Source organism: Mycteria americana, chromosome 9 (genome assembly GCF_035582795.1).
Source record: "Mycteria americana isolate JAX WOST 10 ecotype Jacksonville Zoo and Gardens chromosome 9, USCA_MyAme_1.0, whole genome shotgun sequence".
NCBI lineage: Eukaryota > Metazoa > Chordata > Aves > Ciconiiformes > Ciconiidae > Mycteria > Mycteria americana.
Window position 1 is genome coordinate 990,437 of NC_134373.1, and position 19,702 is coordinate 1,010,138.

The 19,702-nt window shown below is 43.4% G+C and overlaps 1 protein-coding gene across 1 annotated transcript in view; it reads left to right on the top strand.

The window, feature by feature from the left end:
• The window catches only part of NDUFA10 (NADH:ubiquinone oxidoreductase subunit A10), a 43,260-nt gene extending 24,375 nt beyond the window's left edge, over nt 1-18,885 (top strand). Inside the window, exons 9-10 of the mRNA XM_075511805.1 lie at nt 4,076-4,184; nt 18,648-18,885. Of these exons, the coding sequence (XP_075367920.1) occupies nt 4,076-4,184; nt 18,648-18,716 (178 nt within the window). The 3' untranslated portion in view covers nt 18,717-18,885. The remainder of the gene's footprint in view (nt 1-4,075; nt 4,185-18,647) is intronic.
• Nucleotides 18,886-19,702: the final 817 nt, after the last annotated feature.

Below are 19,702 nucleotides of genomic sequence, written 5' to 3' on the forward strand. Positions count from 1 at the left end.
GTGCTTGCAAGAGGTGTATTGGACTTGGTTTTGAACCTGTTTGTCATGGAGACTCCAAAATCTCATAAACCATTCATTGTAAAACTTCTGGTGCTATTAAAAACTGCTTCCTTTGGCGCCTTACTTCTCTCTGTCTTCAGCTGAAACAGTTCTTTGTAATTTCCTCTTTGCAGTGGCTTTTTATAGATTTGAAGAGCTGTTGTTGCACCTTCTTACCTTCTCTTGCAGACCTGCATTTCTTGGAAAGCTCTTTTTTCTTCCTTGGCGTTCATTGTGAGTGTTTGCTGTTCACCAAGGGACTGGCCGTGGTTCGCCTTGGGCATGGCGTACTTGTTCTGCCTAACCAAACGGTGGAGTCTGAGTCCCTTTGGCAGAAGGAGGTCTGTACATCATTGCCCTGCCTTTGCTAAGTTCTGGAGAAAATGGGCAAGGAAGAAATGAGAGGCAAGGAAAGACACATGGCGGGGGGATGCAGCCTGCGGCTGTCCTGTATGCCTGCTGAATGAGCGCAGGGGCAGAGGAGGTCAGTACGGTAAGAGCTGGATGCAGGAACCATCTCTCCCACCCAGCTCTGTGTGCCTGTGGCATGAGTCAGGAGCATTTCTCCTTTCCCCTGCTCTCACAAGCACGGGCAAAACTGTGAGCATATCACATGCTTACTGGCTCACTTGCACATGTTATACCCGACCCACGGGAGGCAGGGAAGCCGACCACAGCAGGGGTTGAGGAGCCCTGGCCGAGGTAATAAGGGTGTGAATAGCAGAGGAATGAATGCCACCCACTCGCTCAGTTTAAAACCTGAAACACAATAACCAGTTGGTGAGAAGCTGTTTTCAAGGTGTGCAAGAAAATAATCTGTTTTCCAGTGGGATCCACCTGCTATTTCTCAAGTTACTTTCATGTATAAGCATAGAATTTAACTTGGGATGCTTTTGTGTTGCTGGCTCTATGCCTCTTAGGCCAGTGAATGCTTTTAGGTAGGAAGTGTGGTTTTCTAATACTGTGTATTGTCACTTCAATTTTTGAGGCTATGCCAGCATCAGTTGTTGAGAAATCATGGTTTAAGCTATGCAAACTTGGGTTTTTTTGTTTGGTTGACTGGTTTATTTTTTTCCAAGCAGTCTACTTCCTTTACCCTACCTTGCACCTTTAGCAAATATGTTCGTAAGACTTTCTAATGTTTGTTGTGGCAGGCAATTTTGGGACTTTGTTTTATACAGAGGTGGGGAAAAAAGCTAAGGTCCTGGGAACAGAAGTTCTAGAAAGTATATCCAGCTGATGTAAGAGCTGCACTAAATTGAGGACAGCTTGTAGTACTTGTGTGTCATCAGGTTTCCACAGGTTCCCTGTAAAATTTGTGTATCCTTGTTGTAAGTTGCCTGTAAGGGAAATAGGACTTCTCCTCTGAAAAGAGGCAGGAATGTGTTAGTCCTGATTCCTCAGTACCTGCTCATGCATGTTGTACTGGACATAATGCATGAAGTAGGTGTGTAATAGGTGCTTTTGGAGAAAAGATGACTTGCCCATTGCTGTAAGTACTTACGAGTGTGATTCCTGTGTAGCAATGGGAAGAGCTCTAGCTAATAGGATTATGGACGGTTGCAACGATGGTGAGCCAAAATCTAATATTCCTGCAGTGTTAGGACCGTGCAGTCACTTACATGCTCTCAGTTAAGTTTGAAATGTCACGTAACCTTATTGGGTAGGTAAAACATGCTCTGGGAAGCTATGCTTCTGCATGATGAGAGCTGCTTCAAGAAAATACGGTTAAGGGCCAGAAAATAATAAATAGTGATACTTTTGTGCTAGGGGGGAGAGAGAAAACTATGGACACATAAGAGGTGCCTTTAAATGCTTCCTGCTGAGCAGTGAATTAGTTCTGGCAAGTGAATGTGGCTTTGTGGTTAAAGACATTGTTGTGGCAGGTGTCTTTGGGTGGTGCTTTTAGTTAGTATTCAAAGTTATTTCTTAAGGTACAGAGCAGAGCTGAAGCTGGAGAAGCCATCTTTGGTAGCATTAGGTTTGCATTTTGTTGTGCAGTGGTTTCTTTGGAGGCAGTGGTTGTGAGAGCAAAGAAGTTTTAAGAGCAGCAGGTTTTCCATCTTGGCCACTAAAATAAATTGTGCTTGGGAATTGTCACCTACAATTGCTATTTGTCTGAGATTCATGAAGGAATGGATTAACTGCAGACTGGTTGACTATTGAACTCAGTTTGTATGTATCAAGTTATACTTCATATATGCCTGGACAAATTTTATCTGCCTTCTCCTACAGACTTGTAAGGTCCAGAACATCTGCTCCAACTTGGCAGAGAGCTGACTCTCCCATTTCTGTGGGAAGAAGGGATGGAGATGTTTATTCACTGATATATTAGTAGGTTTTCTACAGCCTCTGCTGTTAAGCCTGAGCTCAGCAAGGTCTTTAAACATTGCCTGCACGTGGTCCTGTTCAAATCAAAATTCTTAGCTTGCTGTCTCTGCTCTCTGCACAGTGCAAATGCAAACTAAAGCTCACGGCGTTGGCACTGATTAGAAGTGTGGTTGCAGGATGGACTGTACTTAAGGAATGAAGAGCTGGTACCTGAAGGGCTGCTTTCTGTCAGGGTCTGTTTATTTTAGTTCCAGGTTAATTAGCATTGGGTATTGGAGCCGACTCCTTCTCGGCAGAATGCCAAGAGAGGGGACTTAACAGGTGCAAAGGTGCTCTTCCTGAGGTATGCTGGGATTCAGAAATCAAACCAGTTGCATCGTCAGATCACCGTCTGGGCAAGCTCTTCCATCCCAGCTCGGTTATTCCAAGCTCTCCTGGAGTGGGAAGGCTGGGAGTGGCCCACGGGAGGGCTGGTGCTAGCATGTCATGAAAAGAGCTCTTGCTGTCTTGGTGAGGAGGCAAAGGAGGGCTCACTTTCCTGGCTTCCAGCATGTGAAATACACATTTAATGTATGTGAAGATAGATAATGTTGTAGTTTATAGGAAGCATCTTTGGTGTTCATCCTGGCCTTGTAAAAGGGCATTTATCCTTACCTTCTCCCACCTCAACTTTTACTGGATTATTGTATTTCCTTACTAATTTTCTGTAGTAGGGTAATTTACACTGTGTGTGTCAGGATACGTTAGCAGACTAGTCTACTTGTTGAAACTATTCAGTGCTGTGAGGTAAGGTCCTAAAATTTGTGATTTAGGGAAAAAAATTAATTGCTTAAGGATGATTAACTTTGCTTTGCTCAGGGCATATGCTTTATGTGTATGTAAATATTTGTAAAGCAATGCAGTTCAATGAAAGCAACACAATTTGCAGAGTTTCAAGTGTTGAATTTAGAATTTGGTCACTGTCCACTGCAAATGGATGTATTTTTCCCCAAATATGTATAGGTGGCACTGTTGGTCTATGTATAATACCAGTATGCAGAAGGTGGCTTTCTAGCAGTTTCTCAGACATTTTAAATTTGGGGTGTTTGGAAGTGCTGGCACCATGCAGCATGGATTTTTGGTGGATCCCGATATCTGTTGTTACAGCTGCTGCAGCAAGCTTCCCCCGGTTACTGCCAGGCAGGATACTAGAGGCACTGCCTGCTTCCAAACCCTGTGATTCCCTCAGTGTTGATCCATTTAGGATGGGAATCTGGGGAAGAGCACCACCTTACTTAATCCTTGTGAGGGTTCATTTGTGAAAACTAATTGAACAGGAGGCGATTAAATGAAGTTGCTATAGCAAGATAGTATGTGGGATTCAATAAAACCATTGGTTTTACCTTGCTTATATAGGAAAGCAAAAAGCTAGAGGTGCCTTATGGAGAAGGCTCCCAGGAATGACAGAGCATCTCTGGGGAGGAAGAACCTGGGGGAGGGAATGGAGAAGTTGGAGCAGGAGCAAACTGGAGGCAAGGGGGTAAAAAAAACCCACAGGAACTGTGTGAGGAAAAGGACTATGTATTCATCATAACCAGAAAAGAGCCAAAACCTGTGGAAGCATTATTTAACAGAAAAGTGGTTCTTTAATATTTGTGAAATATTGTCTTTGGGGCAGGATGTGGACTAACTGCTCCTTTTTCTTTCCTTCTTTCTTTCCCCTCAGTGTTCAGGAGAAAGATGGAGTGCTGGATCCTACAGCCATCCCTCGCTTCATTCCAGAAATCACAATTGGAGGCAATGAATATGATAAAATCTATTATGAGTATCGATCGGTAAGTAATACTGGAAGGGGAGCAGTTGTATGGTAGCCAGGCAACTGTCCCTGCCAAGGTGTAAGCGTGTTCATAACTGTCCTGTGCACAGCCTGGGTGTCAGTCTCATGCACAGGGATACACATTTCTAAGAGTAAGTTCTGGATTTTGCCCAGATACCCACCTTTTTTGAAGTCTAGCTTCCCCACAAGAGGAATAATGAAGCAAATGGTTTGTTTCGTAAGCTGATTTTCTTTTTTGATCTTTAGATGTGGACTAAAGGATAAGTGGTTTTCATTTGTTTTTGTTTCTCCTGCCCCGATTAGTCTCTGACCTCTGAAATCTAAAATAATCCTTTGACTCAAACAAGAAAATTGGAAACCCATGGCGACTTCTATGAAGACAACCGCTTATAAAACACTTGGGGAGGGGGTGTTTTTTCTGGAGTAGGCTGAGGAGGTACGAATGTTACATAGCTTCTCAAAACTGTTGTTGCTTTAAATAGTGTGTTTCTGTACGCGGGCACACATCCAAAGCCTGTTGTGGCCCAGCGCTCTCTTACACCTCATGCAGGCTCCCACACAATGTTTTAATTAGCTGCTTGCCTTTCTGGTTCTGGAGACAACAGCTTCCAATTGACTTAGCACTTTCCCCTATCGCTTATTGTTATTTAGCTGGCATGGGGTCCTCTCGCACCACGCAGTGTTTTCCTAAGGCCCAGGTATTGTAAATTCTCATTAGAGAAATTGTGGAACTGATGACAATTAATACTGATTAGACAAACTGAAGTTACAGGTGATGGTATTTTTTCAAGTTGGATTGAAATAATCTCTGCCACTGCATGTTTTTTTTTTTTTTAAGCAATCACTGAAGACAAAGGAAGGAAGATCTATATAAATTGTTGTAAACCATGATTTGCATAGTCAAAACACTATCATTTTTCTGTTCCTGGTAGTATACAGTCTCTTACTGAAATTAAAATGTAACATACAGGTTTGTGGACTTGTTTGGAAACTCTGGACTACCAATGTTTTCTTCTGGAATAGTCAGTTCAGAAGTCCCTGTGAATATTCAACATAATTCATTCTTCCTCAGCTAACTATGCAGTGGAGAGAAGCTCCTGAGTTCACGCTGTTCTGCCTCGTTTGAGATGTAGCCTTTCCAGCTTGTAAAAGGGGCTAAAGCTAAAGGTTAAAGCAGCACAAAGCATCTTAGTATTCCTTGAGGTTGTCTAATGGGTTTGAAAACTCCCTGGTCCATCTGAAAAATTGCTATCAGAATTTCATGCTTCTTGGTATCACTTACATTTTTAAGTCCAAAATTTCAAGCTCAGACTAAGGATTTTTGGAGTTCTTCATTCCAAGAGACGTCTGTGCGTGTGCAGCACATATTTCAGAAGGATCTGCTGCATGACTTGTTGCCAGCATGCAACATCCATCTGTACTGACGGTGCCTTTCTTCCTGAAGATGATGGGGTTTTTTGGCTGAAATGTCCCTTTGCAGTGGAGCTGGGAATTATTGAGGCTGCCTGACACACAGCTAGATGTGACCTCGGTGCTGCATGCTGAGAACCAGGGGTAATACTTCTGAAAGCCTTTTTTTCCTCTAACTGTACAACAGCACATTCATCTTTGTGCTGGCAAGACACTGAGAATGCCCTGGCTCATCAAATAGCTGGCTTCCAGGAAAAATTGTGACTTGCCTTGCAGATGTAGCAAAGGGATGCTTAGGAGTAGGAATATGAATACCTGGGAAGGAAAGCCAGGTTCTTGGATTGCTCTGCTCGATGCCAGTTAGTTGACAGCAGAAGCTGAGCACTGTCAGTGCAAAAAAACATTGCCAAAATATAATCTCCCTTCTGCAGGCATGCTTTTCGGCCCAAATTCAGGAAAGTACTGTGGAAAGTGATAACGTCCTTTGGAATACGGAGGAGTTGTACATTTCATGAAGCATTCTGTTAAATTCAGGCAATACTAGCTACTCTTTTTCTCTCTTCTGAATGCTTAGACACTTGTAATCCTTCAGGGATGGGGGGGGTCTATAGGGGTGGTGCACAATGCTAAAGATGCTGAGTTTTCCTACTTCCCCGTAAGCTACTGGAAGGGGAAGCACAAAGCCAGCCTCACCTGCCATTTTATGTTCTATGAATTCAATTCTTTGTGTTGAAACTTTGAAGATCTGTGTTTTTCCCTCCAACTTTGTTTAGCAAATGAAGGTGTGAATTTCTTTGTAAGGCAAGGCTTATATTCAGAGCTAATACAGCATGAGACCAACCAGTGCAGGCAGAAAAAGCAGATAAACTTCTAGACACACAAATCTTGGCTATAAGGTTTCTGGGTCTAACGAGAGGGAATTGTAAACCCTTGCCTTGCCCATGTTTATGCAGGGATGGTTACAGCTGTGCTACCACTTTTGCATTTGAAGACAGATAAAGATTTTAGGCTCACATGACTTGTAAGTAAAGACTTAATTATGGTATAATTACAGAACTTTAACTTTTCCTTGTGGGAAATACATGCTTTTAAAGTTAGTGTAATGATGTTTACCACATAAATACAATGATTTGCGTAGGGGATTTTTTTCCTCAGCAATCCTGTAACTAGTCATAAATCCTTGATCATACCAATAGGCAGCTAACTGCTGTGCTTTTCAGAGTTGCATGCACGCAGTTCATGCTGCCTAATAATGGTGGTTTTCAGGGATTCACAAATTCCAGGCAGAAGCTGTTTATTGTTCAAAATATTCATTAGTCAGAAGCAACTGTGAAGAAGGAGGAAACGCTCTTCAGAGTCCAAGATTTTAGTATGTGTGCCTTTCTGCAAAATAATGAGGTAGCCACGTACAGCTCTGAATACTAGAAACTTGCCTTTTTCTGTATATCCTCTAAATTTCTTCTGTAAGCATTCATTTCACATGTGAGGAGGTGGCTTTCTGCCTCCTTCTCTTACCATAAAGTCATCTGGCAGGGTTCAGCTGTTCTGTTCAGGCATTCATAAACTTCTAAAGATGCTTTTCTGGCAAGGGAAGAGTAACCTTTTAGTCAGGTTCTGTAGATCAGAGATAAGCATGTTCATTCTTAAGTGAAGCAACATTATTTTAGGAACTGTCAGACTAGTAAAGACTTGACTACTCGTGGTTTTTTTTTCTTAACAACTGCTGTATCTCTCTGCTTTCTTCCAACCGCACACAATCCCCATGGATAGTGCTCCAAACTCCATGTGTGCCCTGTGAAGCTGGAGCACTTAGGCAGATGTGTTTGCAGAGAAGATGAAAACAAATGGTTCTGTTTAATGGAATCAGTGTACTTAAATAATGTACTTATGTACTTCACACTCCCGAATGCTGTTGGCAAGTCCTGCTGAATCTCCTAGGGGTGGTGAAAAAAGGATTCTTTTACGTGCATGCTCTTTTCTGTATACATAAAAGTGCAGCTGTCTAAGATTCATATTCAAGCCATCACCTACGTCGTTACCTCTGAAAACAAAGCTGGAGAACTTTAAAATAGTCTTTGCCACCTCTCCCTTCACTGCAGATTGTAGGGAAATGATCAGTATTTCATTTACATAAACTTTGTGTTCAAAAAGAGTAAAAAAAAAAAAAAAAAAGTGGGCTGCTTGTCACAAGCTGTGCAGAGCCTGGAGTCCAGTGTTTGCTGGTGTTCACTCAAGGTGAAAGCAAAATGGTTAAAATGTAGTCTCCTTTCTCATGTCATCAGCCCTAGCAGACAGCATTTGTGCTAGCCCGCTCACCCTGACCCTGGTTCACATAACCCAGCTCCTTTGTTTGTCCAGTGGCTTGCCCCAATGTCTTTAAACACAAGTCTAAGAAACCCTGAAGGAGAAAAGGGCAATTTTCAGTAGTATGCTTGAAAACTGTGGCTTGCATCTCATGCTGTAGGATTTGTTTGGGGTTTTTTTTTCCCCATCCTTTCTCCAGGGTGTAAGATTATACAGTGGGAGGGGTATCCTATCCTCTATAGTTTGCTGGGATTCTTTAAGTATATGTGCTGGTGTGTATATTAAAGGAAGTAACCAAATGCTTGGGCACACAGATTCTTCTTCAGACAAGACAGGCCTAGGCACCTAGAAGTTCCTTTTGTACTAAGGCAAATGCCATATCAAAATGCTGTATCTTTTGTTAGCCTAACTTATACAATTAGAAAAGGAAGTCAGGGATGTGTACCTTGCCCTTGAAGCAGACAGTTGTGATGAATTCATTGAAGAATTTATTCCACACTCTTGAACTACCTTCAGAGACACTTCCTATCCCAGTATGACTTCCAGCTCCAGTGAGTGTGTGTGCCTGTGTGTAAGGCTTGCTTAGACCAGTTTTAGTCGTCGTCTTTCAGTCTGAAGTGTCCTTCTGCTCTTGCATCGAAATGGTGAGCCGCATAGTTCCCTTGCTTTCTTTACCCTCTTACTGCTTTTCCTGACCATGCACTGGCTATTTGCTGATCCTGGCATGCTTCAACCTCCATCCCTTGGCTCCTTTCCTTGAAGGTTCTCATTGTCCTCCTTTGAACCATCTAATTGTGCAGTGTCACTTTCTGTGGTGAGATAAATTTTGCACGTGTGCCATATTCACCACATGAGGAAAGCAGAGGTTTATTTGACAGCAGTATTGATTCTGCTTTGTCCATCCTTGTCAGTGCAGCTCCATATTAAGCAGAGACAAAATGGGTGGCTCAGATTTTTCTGCCTAACATTTAACTCGTCAAGAAAGCAAATAAATATGACACCGAAAGGTCAGAGAAGGCTGTCATTTTTTCCCCTACCCTTTTCCCTTGGTGGAAGACTGCTTTTGGAATACAGGTATGCTGACCATGAGGCAAGGAAAGCTTGAGCTAGTCAAAGATCTAGCTACTGCTACAAGGTGCAGTCTGGCTCCCATAATTGTGTCTCTGGCAAGTCCCTTCAGCTTGCTAACCTAGCAGGGATTTATTTTTTTTTTTTTATTCTTGGACTACTCTTAATGCTAGATTGCCAAACTGAACGGGTTTCTGGGGTTAGGTGAATACCGGAGCTGTGGAAGGGAAGTAGCAGCAGTGTGTGGCTGGGGTGGAATGACTGCTTTTCTGCAGCAGCTCCACCAGCTCAACTGCTTTGTCAAGCTGCACCTTCATATCCTGCTCCTCATCCTCCTCCCTTCTGCCCCAGGACCTTGGAGTGTGTGGCTGGTGGTGCCCTGCAGTCTTGTGTATCAGCAGTGGAGAAGCAACAACAGGTTGGAGGGAAGGAGAAGCCCGTGCTTTTCTCCTGGGCTCTTTATTTCCCTCTCTTTCATAAGGATGCAACCCCAGCGGTGGGAAATCCTCCAGTGTGGGATGCCTGCCTTGGTAGTTGCAGAGAAACAGCTGTAACACAGCGAGCTTTGGAGCGATGGGAAAATGAGCCTGCAACATGAGTCAACTCTCAGCCTCACAATGCAAAAATAAGAGTATCGTAGGAACGTGTTTATCACAAAGATCACAACTAGCCCAAGAGGGAGACTGTTAAGGGAAGACTTTCTCCAGGTTTGACGTGGCCCAGGTTGCATGTGAGGTGCAGCCCTGACCCTTCTTGGCAGCTGTGGTTGCAAGGTGCTGAGGATGGCTGCTGGCAAACAGGAGGGTTAGGAAGTCCGTTAGCTTTCCCATCTCCTCTGAGAGTGCAGAGCACTCCTGGCTTACACACAAATCCCCCATTTAAAATACCCTGAACTACAAAAGCAATAGTTGAGCTTTCAGGAAGCCAAAGTCTGGATCAACAACAAGGGAGTGTTTGTGTCAAACTGACACATTGAGGTTTAATGTGGTGATACTGCATGGTGGGGTCCTCAACATCTTGGCCTTTGGCTGCAGATTTTGGGTTACAAGAAAAGCTACAGGCTTCTAAAAAAACCCCTTTGACCAATTCTTCTTGTATGCACAGAGGACATTACCCATGCATACATGTGAAGTACAACTGCTGCAGTAAGCCTTATCTAAGCTGTGAATTGTCTTCCATGGTACTCCTGCCTTTGCAGAAGGAGGGAGGTTAGGATATCTTTGTTCTCCATGTTTGTGATTGTTACCATAGTGGCTGTCTTTGATATGATCTTCTGTTTTCTCTCTCCTGCCATTTTTTCTTAGCTTCATGAAGTTTTCATTTTTTTTAGGATCAAGGTCTCCCTTCGTAATTCTTATTTTAATGGAGGTGTTTGGCAGCTGTAATGCCCAGCCCTGTCTGCTCTTGAATCTAGGAAGGAATGAAAACAAGACACACAATGAATTAGGAAAGGCTTAATTTGAGGTTTTTTTGCTGTTTTATCTCTGCAAAAATATTTTTAGCCCTTTCTAAAGTAACAAGATGTTGCCTGGCTAAATATCGGTAAGACCAGAAGAACCTGAAGAATAACTAAAACCTAGGAATGACAAAGTTGTTCCTGAAGGGTACCTGGAAAGGGGTGGGAATAGGCATGTTGTCTCCTTCTCTTCCCACCTTCCCGCTCCTCCTCCACTCTCACCAATCTTGTACGTACAGAGAGAGCGTGAGAGCAGCCCCCCTTTGCTTTAGAAACGTGTAGCTTCTCTACCCTGCTTCCCTTGGAAAATATCACGGGCAGTTGGCAGGGATATCTATCCCAGATACGGGGGGGAAGGAACCTGAGAGACCTTGGGTCTGTCTCAAATCTTGGTCTTGATAGTTGTGTCTGTTTTGTTTTAGATGACAGACCATGCTGTCCCAGGCACTGAGTACCGATGTAGATCAAAAAGACAGTAAAATCCCACTGGCATTAAAATAATCTATTTCAAACTTGACAGTCAGTCTGCCACTGAGCCCTATGAAAGAAAACACTTTTTTACGTGGGAGCACATCCTTCCTCTTCCAAACCCCTCTTAATCCCATACCTGTGGAGGAATGTGATCCCCAGGGTAGACCTCTATTAAATAAAAAAAACCCCACAACCCCAGGAAAATAGCTTGGAAGAAAGATCTTTTGTTAGTGATTAAGCAAAGTGGAGAAAAGTTGCAGGTGAATTGCTCCCACTCCACTCTTTGTATCTCCTAGGAAACTTTAATTAAAAAACCAAAATCCAACCTTCAGAGGACAGTTTCACTGTGGTATCTTATATTGAAAATCGTGCTTTAGATCAGGAAAGGGTTTTGGCAAATCGGTAAGGGGGGGGGGGGGGGGGGAATACTTGGATTTATTTCTCGCTCTCCTTGCTTTGCTCCAGCTTCTCAGGGATAACATCTCTATGGGTCTTAAACTGTGAAATAGTGTCAGTTTGAGTGTTTAACTGTGCTGGTGTGGTGGTACAGTTTTTGTTGGGATGGCATTAGTGTATGATCGTCCTTGTTTCCTGATACCATTTTTCTGCTGAGATGTGCTTTTGGGCTTTGTAATGTAGAGCTGGCATTGCTAAGACCTGCTGCTGCCTTGAGTGATGTAGCATAAGGAAAGCTGTTTTAAGAGGCTTTTTGCATTTTACCTGTCCAGTTAGAAAAACAGGCCTACAGTTAGTATAACACTTTATCTGGCTTGGGTATAGTTACTTGGCTTTTTCCTGCGGTAGGTTTGCACTCTGTAGTGGGTAACTGGCATTTCTAACACATTTGCCAAGAAAAACCAAAGTAGCTATTATTCTGCCACTAGGGAAAGTAGGCACTGCAACAAAAAAAGCTGCAACAAAATATTTGGCCGTACCCTGTTGCTTATTCTTGGCTGTCCTGCAAAAGGAAGGCTAGAGATATACATTAGATTGTTTATGGTGTTCGTAGTTGTTCAAATTCTAAGTTGCAAATTCATTTCTACAAATCAGATTCCTACTTAAGCTTGCTTATGTTGTTTGAAATAAAAAATACTTCAGCTTTAAAGAAATACTGTGTCCTCCTTATGGACACTTCTCTTTCCAAAAGACTTCTACTGTCTTGTCTGTCTTTTTAATGAATGAACAAAGGGTAGGACAACATTCCTTGAATAATTTCAGTAAATTGGAAATGTTTTAACCTCAATTCAGTAAAGCTTTTGAGTACTCTTGTTACTTGGGCTATAATGAATGTTACCGTGTCCTGGTTTTGGCTGGGATAGAGTTAATGTTCTTCCTAGTAGCTGATACAGTGCTGTGTCTTGGAATTAGTATGAGAATAACGTTGGTAACACACTGATGGTTTAGTTGTGGCTAAGCAGTGCTTACACGAGTCAAGGACTCTTCAGCTCCCCATGCTCTGCCAGGCACACAAGGAGCTGGGCGGGGGCACAGCCAGGACAGCTGACCCACGCTGCCCAAAGGGCTATTCCATACCATAGGGCATCATGCCCAGTATAGAAACTGGGGGAGTTGGCTGGGGGGCAGCGATTGCTGCTCGGGGACGGGCTGGGATCGGTCGGCAGGTGGTGAGTGGTTGCACAGTGCATGACTTGCTTTGTATGTTTTATTATTATCATTTGACTTTACTTCAATTATTAAACTGTTCTTCTCTCAACCTATGAGTTTTCTCACTCTTACTCTTCCGATTCTCTCCCCCATCCCACCGGGGGTGGGGGGAGTGGGCAAGTGGCTGTGTGGTGCTTAGTTGCTGGCTGGGGTTAAACCACGACATAACAGCATTAAGAATGTTGTTTGAGTAAAGAATGGCAGGAGTCAAGCTGTAAACAAACGTCTATCTATGCCAATCCTTTGGAAACCAAACTGTATACACTTTGAATGTGTGTTTGGGGGGTGTTACACTCCCCCTCCTCTTTTTTATCTGTTGCTCTGGAACATAGGAACCAAACCCTTCCAGAATACAGCCAATATATGAAGCTACATGCTCTTAGATTCTCTCAGATTTTAGCTGTGTGCCAACGACAAACACTGACAATAAACTTCTGGAAGTCAGGATTTCTACTGGAAAAAGCAGTAGTCTTCACTAACAGCAGTGATGGAAGGTGCTATTATTATGCTTATTATAAACAGCCACTAAACGAAAAGGTTTGGATATTGATGAATGAGCCCATGCTTGCAGAGTAATGACTCCGTTTTTAAGTGCTCTTTGATCAGCACTGCTCAAAACATGCTATTTATAGATCTATTTTAGCTGTGAAGCCCAGCCATTAGTAGAAAGCAGCACAGGAATAGAAGGAAAAAATGGTAATTCTTTTTGTTCCTGAAATGTTGGAAAACAAGACAGACTCTAAACTGATGGATGTGGACCTTTTCAGATTGTTAAAACTCTCTAGAGCTCTACCTGTACATGTCTGGTTTGAAATTATTTTGAGGAGCTATGAAATGCAGCCGCCGCGTATAGCAAACAGCTGGCTGAGGCTGTTTGTTGCTACTCTGCAGCCTATACCACTTTATAGGGCTTTTCATCATGTTTATAGTTTTGACAGACACTTCTGTGGCAGAGTTCTTAATTTAACTGATGAGATGATCTTGTTTTCATCTTTTTACTGATGCTCTTTTAAAGTTGAGCAGTTTCATTCTTTTGAGCTGGCTCTACCTTTGGGTACAACTCATTTCATTACTTTCATGCTCTGTGCGGTGGATTTTATTGCATACTTCTTGACATAATCCTTGCTGCCAACTTTACGTTCTGCACAGTGTAATGCAGCAGACCAAGACTTGATTCTCTGTCTCATCCACTTCCATTTCCATGGAGTGGAAAAATCTGTTACTTGGCAGTGACCTTGCAGGATCTCGTGTTTACCTCCTGCCGCAGGGATACGTGTGAGCTGTTGGGCTTGTCTAGCGGGATCTCTGTTCCCGTTTGCTTGTTCAGTGCTGCTTCAGTTGTAAGCTCTTGAGGGCAGAGACTTAATTCTTGTGTTGCAAAGTCTGTGTCTAGATGGCTGCTGTGATAACATGGCTTTTCTTGCTTTTTGTGGGAAAGATGGTTCAGCTTTGGTGTGATGGTCAACTGGTTTCTCTGCCTCTTGGTGCTCCATGGGTCTCTTTGGGCTGACGTCAGTGAAGGACCTAAGAGGGTTTGAAGGGATTTATTTGACCCTATATGCTACTCCTTTTACTTGCCTGTGGAAATGTGTTGTTAATAATTAATCATGTGTAATAGGATGCACTATTATTTTTAACATGGCCATTAAGTCACACCTTTTCTTTGGTCTTACTCAAGTGTGATTTGAAGGTAACAAGCATGGAGTGGTCCTGTGAATGTGCCAGCCACTTGCAAATGATGTGGCCTTGCTGATTTTCATTAGAGTTTTGACCGGGAAACTTACTTGAAATGCATAAATCTTGTGGGAAATGCAAGTCGCTTCCAAGTACTTCCCTGGTTTCCCATTGAGACCCTTTAAATTTTGTCAGCAGTATCCTTCAGCAAGGAGTCCTTCAAGCCATTGGCTTCATTTGATGGCACCTGTATCTTGTACTGGAAGAAACGGTGAATATTCAGTCCCTCTCTGTGTTCTCCCAGCTACTGGCAAGTTATGTGGAGTTTTGTCCTATCTCCCTTCCATCGTCTCTTTTCTAGGCTGGATGGTTTACCTCTTCTGGCTGCAATACCAGCAGCCTCAGGACTGACTGCTTGTTCCCATCCCTGCCCTTGTGCTGGCTAAGCAGCTGTGGGCAGAACAGGCTGGGAACTTCAGCTGGGTGCAGTTTGGAGTACCAACTTAACTGTTTGTAGTCACCAAAAAAAGCACATCCTACCAGCTGCCCCGCATCCCCAGGTCTTCTCTGGTGGTCCCACCACTACTCTTTGCAGTGGTCTGGTATGTGTTTGGCTGTCTGAGCTTGCAGAGTCACCAAAAACTAACCCAGCCAGAAGGAGTGAATAGCTTCTTGCTGGGCGAGGGGGTTGACTGAGCTTGTGGAATGATCCAGCAAAGCTGCAGAGCTGGCTTGGACTGTGCAGCAGAGAGATGAGAGGATGGGTACTGTAGGACCTCTTCTTGTTGGCATCATGCTGTTCAGTCCATGCAGACATGCTGTGCAGCATCGCTGCAACGCTTTTCATTTGGCTGTTTTAATCCAGGCTCCTTGTGACATTGAGCAAATGCTTGTTCTGGCAGGAGGTGGGCCTGCGAGGAGCTGGAGGGGAGGCAGAAGACTGCAAGAACAGGAATGACTCCTGTTCCAATATTTTTTCCAAGTGCTTAAGTGCTAGAAGATCACCAGCTTCCTCCCCTCTGGGACAGACCTACTACGTTGGTCCTAGTTGTGCAGCTTTTTTACTATGGACATGGCTGTAAAATGTGAACTTTGAAGAGCCTGTTCTCAGGAAGTCATCTGTGTTACTTGTACCTGGCACAGATAGCGTGCAGAACATAAAATCACATCATTCTGCTTGCTAGGTAATACAGGGTTTGTTTACTGTACCTTCCTCTTCCCATTTTTTGGGCTATTTTGAAAGCTTGGCTGTAACATATCCCAAAACTTGGCTGCTCTTGCCAAGGCCCACTGTTAATGATGGAGTATGGATGAATACTTACTATAAAATTCACTTTGATGTATTGCATGTCTTTAACCAAAGGCACATGGGGAATTTGTTTTGGACAATGAATTTGAATTCTGTTGGGATTGATATTGTATCTTTTAAAGAGGGCAGTTTTACCCAGAAACAAAACTGTAAACTCCCATATTTTCCCAGAGAGCTCCTGTTGCTTTAATAATGTAGTTATCTGGGAATCTCTTGAAGTATCAAAGGGCCAATTATGTGCTGCCTGGAGAGGACCAAGGAGAGCTGTTTTTGTGCTAGAATTAATAGATACAGGCTGGTCACAGCAGGTCTGATGTCCTCCCTAGCTCACCACTGTAAATTTGCGGGGCAGAGATAGTAATCATTTATTTTCATCTCACATCTCCTCTTTACTCAGCAGGAGTAACTCTTAACAGGACTGCATGGTTTCTTCTGATATTTAGACAAGACATTAAGGACAACTTTAAATGAAAAACCTTATTAAAAACGATCAAGAATGGCTTGTAATGGCTTGTGACAAGGCAGGGTGGGGAATGTCTAACGAAGGAGGTAGAAGTCTTCTGTTAGCTTGATGTTTTAGGGAAAGAAGTGTCGTATTTTCTGACCTTCAACTACCCCCCTCCTCCCTCCTTGCCCCCCTCCTCAAAACAATAAGCTTCATCCTGGATTAAATAACTATTTTTGTGGCCTGAGTATAGATTTTATCAAGACTGGGTCTTGCTTCTCTGCAGGGGCAGCGCTCTCAAACAGGATACTCGTCCTGATGATTTTTTCCTTTCAAAAAAACTGTACAAGTCAGGGATCCTGTGTGAAACCAGTGTTTTTGTGGAGATGAGCAGATGATCTGTGCTAAATTATTTGTAAAGGCTCCCAGCCGATAGCTTGTTTTTAAAGGAAGGTTTTTATTAGAGCATCTTTGCTTGCTTCAGACTTTCTCACAAAACTCATTTGCTTTTTCATGGTTGTTTGCTTCTTGATTCCAGTATTGTATCTCAAAGATGAATGCTGTGTGTTCTCTCTCATTCCTGGAGGTAGGAAGAGAGGTTCTGGAGATAGACTCTGCTTTTGGAGCTAGGACCTAACCATCTCTGGCATTTCAGGTCATGGTCAGTACTTTCTGATGGGGACTGCTTTAACACCTGAGACTCAAAGATTGAAACGTATCTGCATCTGTTTCCTCTGTAGGATCACTCAGTTCAGAGTAATTGCCAAAGTAGCTACTTTATGCACTGATCCTGTTGCTGGCGGGTTTTGTTCCCATGGCTTAGTTATCTAGTGGGTACAGAGCCTGGTTTATGTTTATTCAGGCTGAAACTGCACTAAAAATTTGTGTTGCTTTTGCAAAGCAAGTTGGTAGGAGATGATTTTGATGACAGCGTTGTTGGCACGCTTGTGGTGAGTCTTCTCATAAGCATGCTTTCGCTGACCCGATGCAGCCTGCTTGGCCTGGAGGAGCGCTTTCCTCGCCCGCAGAGAGAGGCGTACGCTGCGTAAGGGGAGTTTGCTATTTTAACCGTACTGGCAGGCTTTCTCTTGTAGTCCTGTGTGCTGCGTCTGTAATCCCTTAAAATGGCTGCTACTTAAACAGCCTCTTTTCCCAGATCTTTAAAGCTGAAGGTAGAATGGCTTGGCTGCTGAATTTTTGTGTCTGTAATGCTGCCTGAGTGCTTGTGCAGTGTGGCTGCATGGGGCAGCAGGCTGAGAGGGCCAGGCTTGGCTTCCCACCCCGATGCACGATCTGCACAGCTGTGCATCCTCTTCCTCCTGAACCCTTGTGGAAGGCTTGAGTTGTGGGACCTGTGTTTGGCTGGCTAGATGGACTACCAGGAAGGGGGCTGTGTGCTTCAGTGTCTTATGTCCTTTCACAGACTTGGAGGTAACAGATCCTCGTCCCTAGGTCTAGACACAACTCCTTGAACTCCCAAATGCCAAGACTGTTTAGGCTACTGCTATTCACCTCCATTTGCTCTCATCTCTGTGATAATTTGCTTTCCCTCCCTGGTGAGGGTGCAGACCCTCCAGCTTTCCTAGTACATCTGATGTCCCCCTCCCAGCACTCCAGTCCATCCAGCCTTTCCCTCTGCAGCATGTTTCTTGGTTTGCTAGGCTCAAACCGCTCCTTCCGTGATGCTCTTGTGACCTGTACAACTAGCCCAAGCTCTTGAGATGCTGTCGGAAGGAAAGGCTTCCCGCTGTGGTCTCCAGCCCTCTGGTCTCGTGTACAAAGATGTGTAACGAACTGCATGGAGCGGTGACTTTGTGTGGCAGCACTGTGGTTCCCCAAGCCCTGGTTTGGGAACTGCGGGTACAGAAAGGTTGCTCAGGCTTAACCTGCGTGTCCAAGCTGCCTAGGCAGAGGCTACTCCCAGCAGCATTAAGGGTCTGTGCAGAAGAGCTGCAGCCTGAAAGGTCAGCGAGGTTCAGAGGCAGCACGTGAAGGTTGTTGCTTAGGTCCCAGGGTACCGGTGAAATTTGGGTATGGGGTTCAAGAAACTTCAGTTTTTCCAGCAAGTAGCTGGCTTTGCTTATGAAGACAGGCAGATACTGCTTTTGCTTTAATAAAGTTAAGTTCAGCTCTTGAAGGCTAAATATGCAATTTCATTTGAATGGTTTAATTTAATGTAGTAATTAACTCTGTATTTCATGCATGAAATACTTCGTGTATTTAATAATGTGTGCCTCTTTTGGCATGAGATTCTATTGACTGATTCAATTCCTCCACTACATGCTACGATTAGAGGGGTCATCTCTTACTAAAACTGGGCACAGGGGTGTGTAGTGGAGAATTGGATGAATCCAGGTGGAATATGCTGTTGACATATTGGCCTAGTTTTTATATAGACTATGGCATAGCGGGTTTTGTGTGTGTCGTGTGTGTCCCCCCCCCCCCCCCCCGTCCCCCCCCCCCAGCTGCACAGCTCAAATTTTTCAGAGGGACTGATTTTTCTATGAGTGCTAATCATTATGTTGTAAAAAAAAAAAAAAAATTAAAAAAATCACATTGCACTTCTGCAGATACCATGAGGCACTTTGTAAAGAATCTAAAAATTTCCATAAAGAGTGAAAAGAGAAATGTTTCTGACTGAACTTTCTGCTTTCTCTAGCTTCCTGGTCGCAATTTTAGGCAAGGCTACAATGCTGATGTTGGTGACAAGTGGATCTGGCTGAAATGAGATCTGCCTCCCTTTGGAGCCCTAACCGCGATGGACCACAGAACTTGAGTGAAGAAGAAGCCGAGTTCAGTGTGCCTGCTCTGCATCAATTGTGTAGCGCGAAGAAAATGCTGGTTAAATCATCTTCCAGCTACAGCATAAGAGAATAGACTCCTAGAAAGGAAATCACTTTATTCTGGTTTGTTCTTCCCTGATGAATTCAGGGTGCTTTGTCTTTGGATGTTTGATAGTCAATGAGTGATAGCAAAGTGATCTGGTATTACAGGGGCAGACTTAAGATCGATGCTGAACTTTCTCTTCATCAAGACTGTGGCATATTATTACACAGGATTATTGTTGTTTTGCTGAATCAAGAGAAATTAAACCTGTATCCTCCTGGCTCTCACAAAGTTAATTTCTTGCTCTGTCATGCATGGTGTTTTATTAGTTTCATTAGAAGAGTGCACATGCTAAAAACAACGCATTTGCATCATGTTCTGAAAGCCTCTTATTGGACATCAGCATCAAAGCAGGCAAGCATAAAAAACTTCACTGAGAGAAGGAAATACGTGTTAATCTCAATTTAAACAGCAAAATGTCTATGCTTAAAAGTATAAAAAAAATATTCAAAATAATTGCCAGCAGTTGTACTCATAGCTTCTTCCTTTGAATGGGCGGTATAGATCAAAATGTTTGTTGGGTATAAAAGACAAACGTAATTATTATTTTTGCAAGTCCCTGAAAGTCCAACTTGGAGTTCTTTTTAAAGAAATGATTCATTTGCTATTAGTTAGTTACACAAACGAGGCACCTTGGCATTGGTTCAAGCAATGCTGTCCAGATTTAGTCTGCAGTAATTCTGCATTTCCAGCAAGAGGCCAACTACTTCAATCACTGAGTAAAAGTGCTGCCAGGCATTCCAGTATTCAGGGCAATGCCTTTGAATTAAGCAGCCAGGTCTTGCCCATGCCCCTTCCCATATCAAAACTAGTATGAAAAGACTTCTT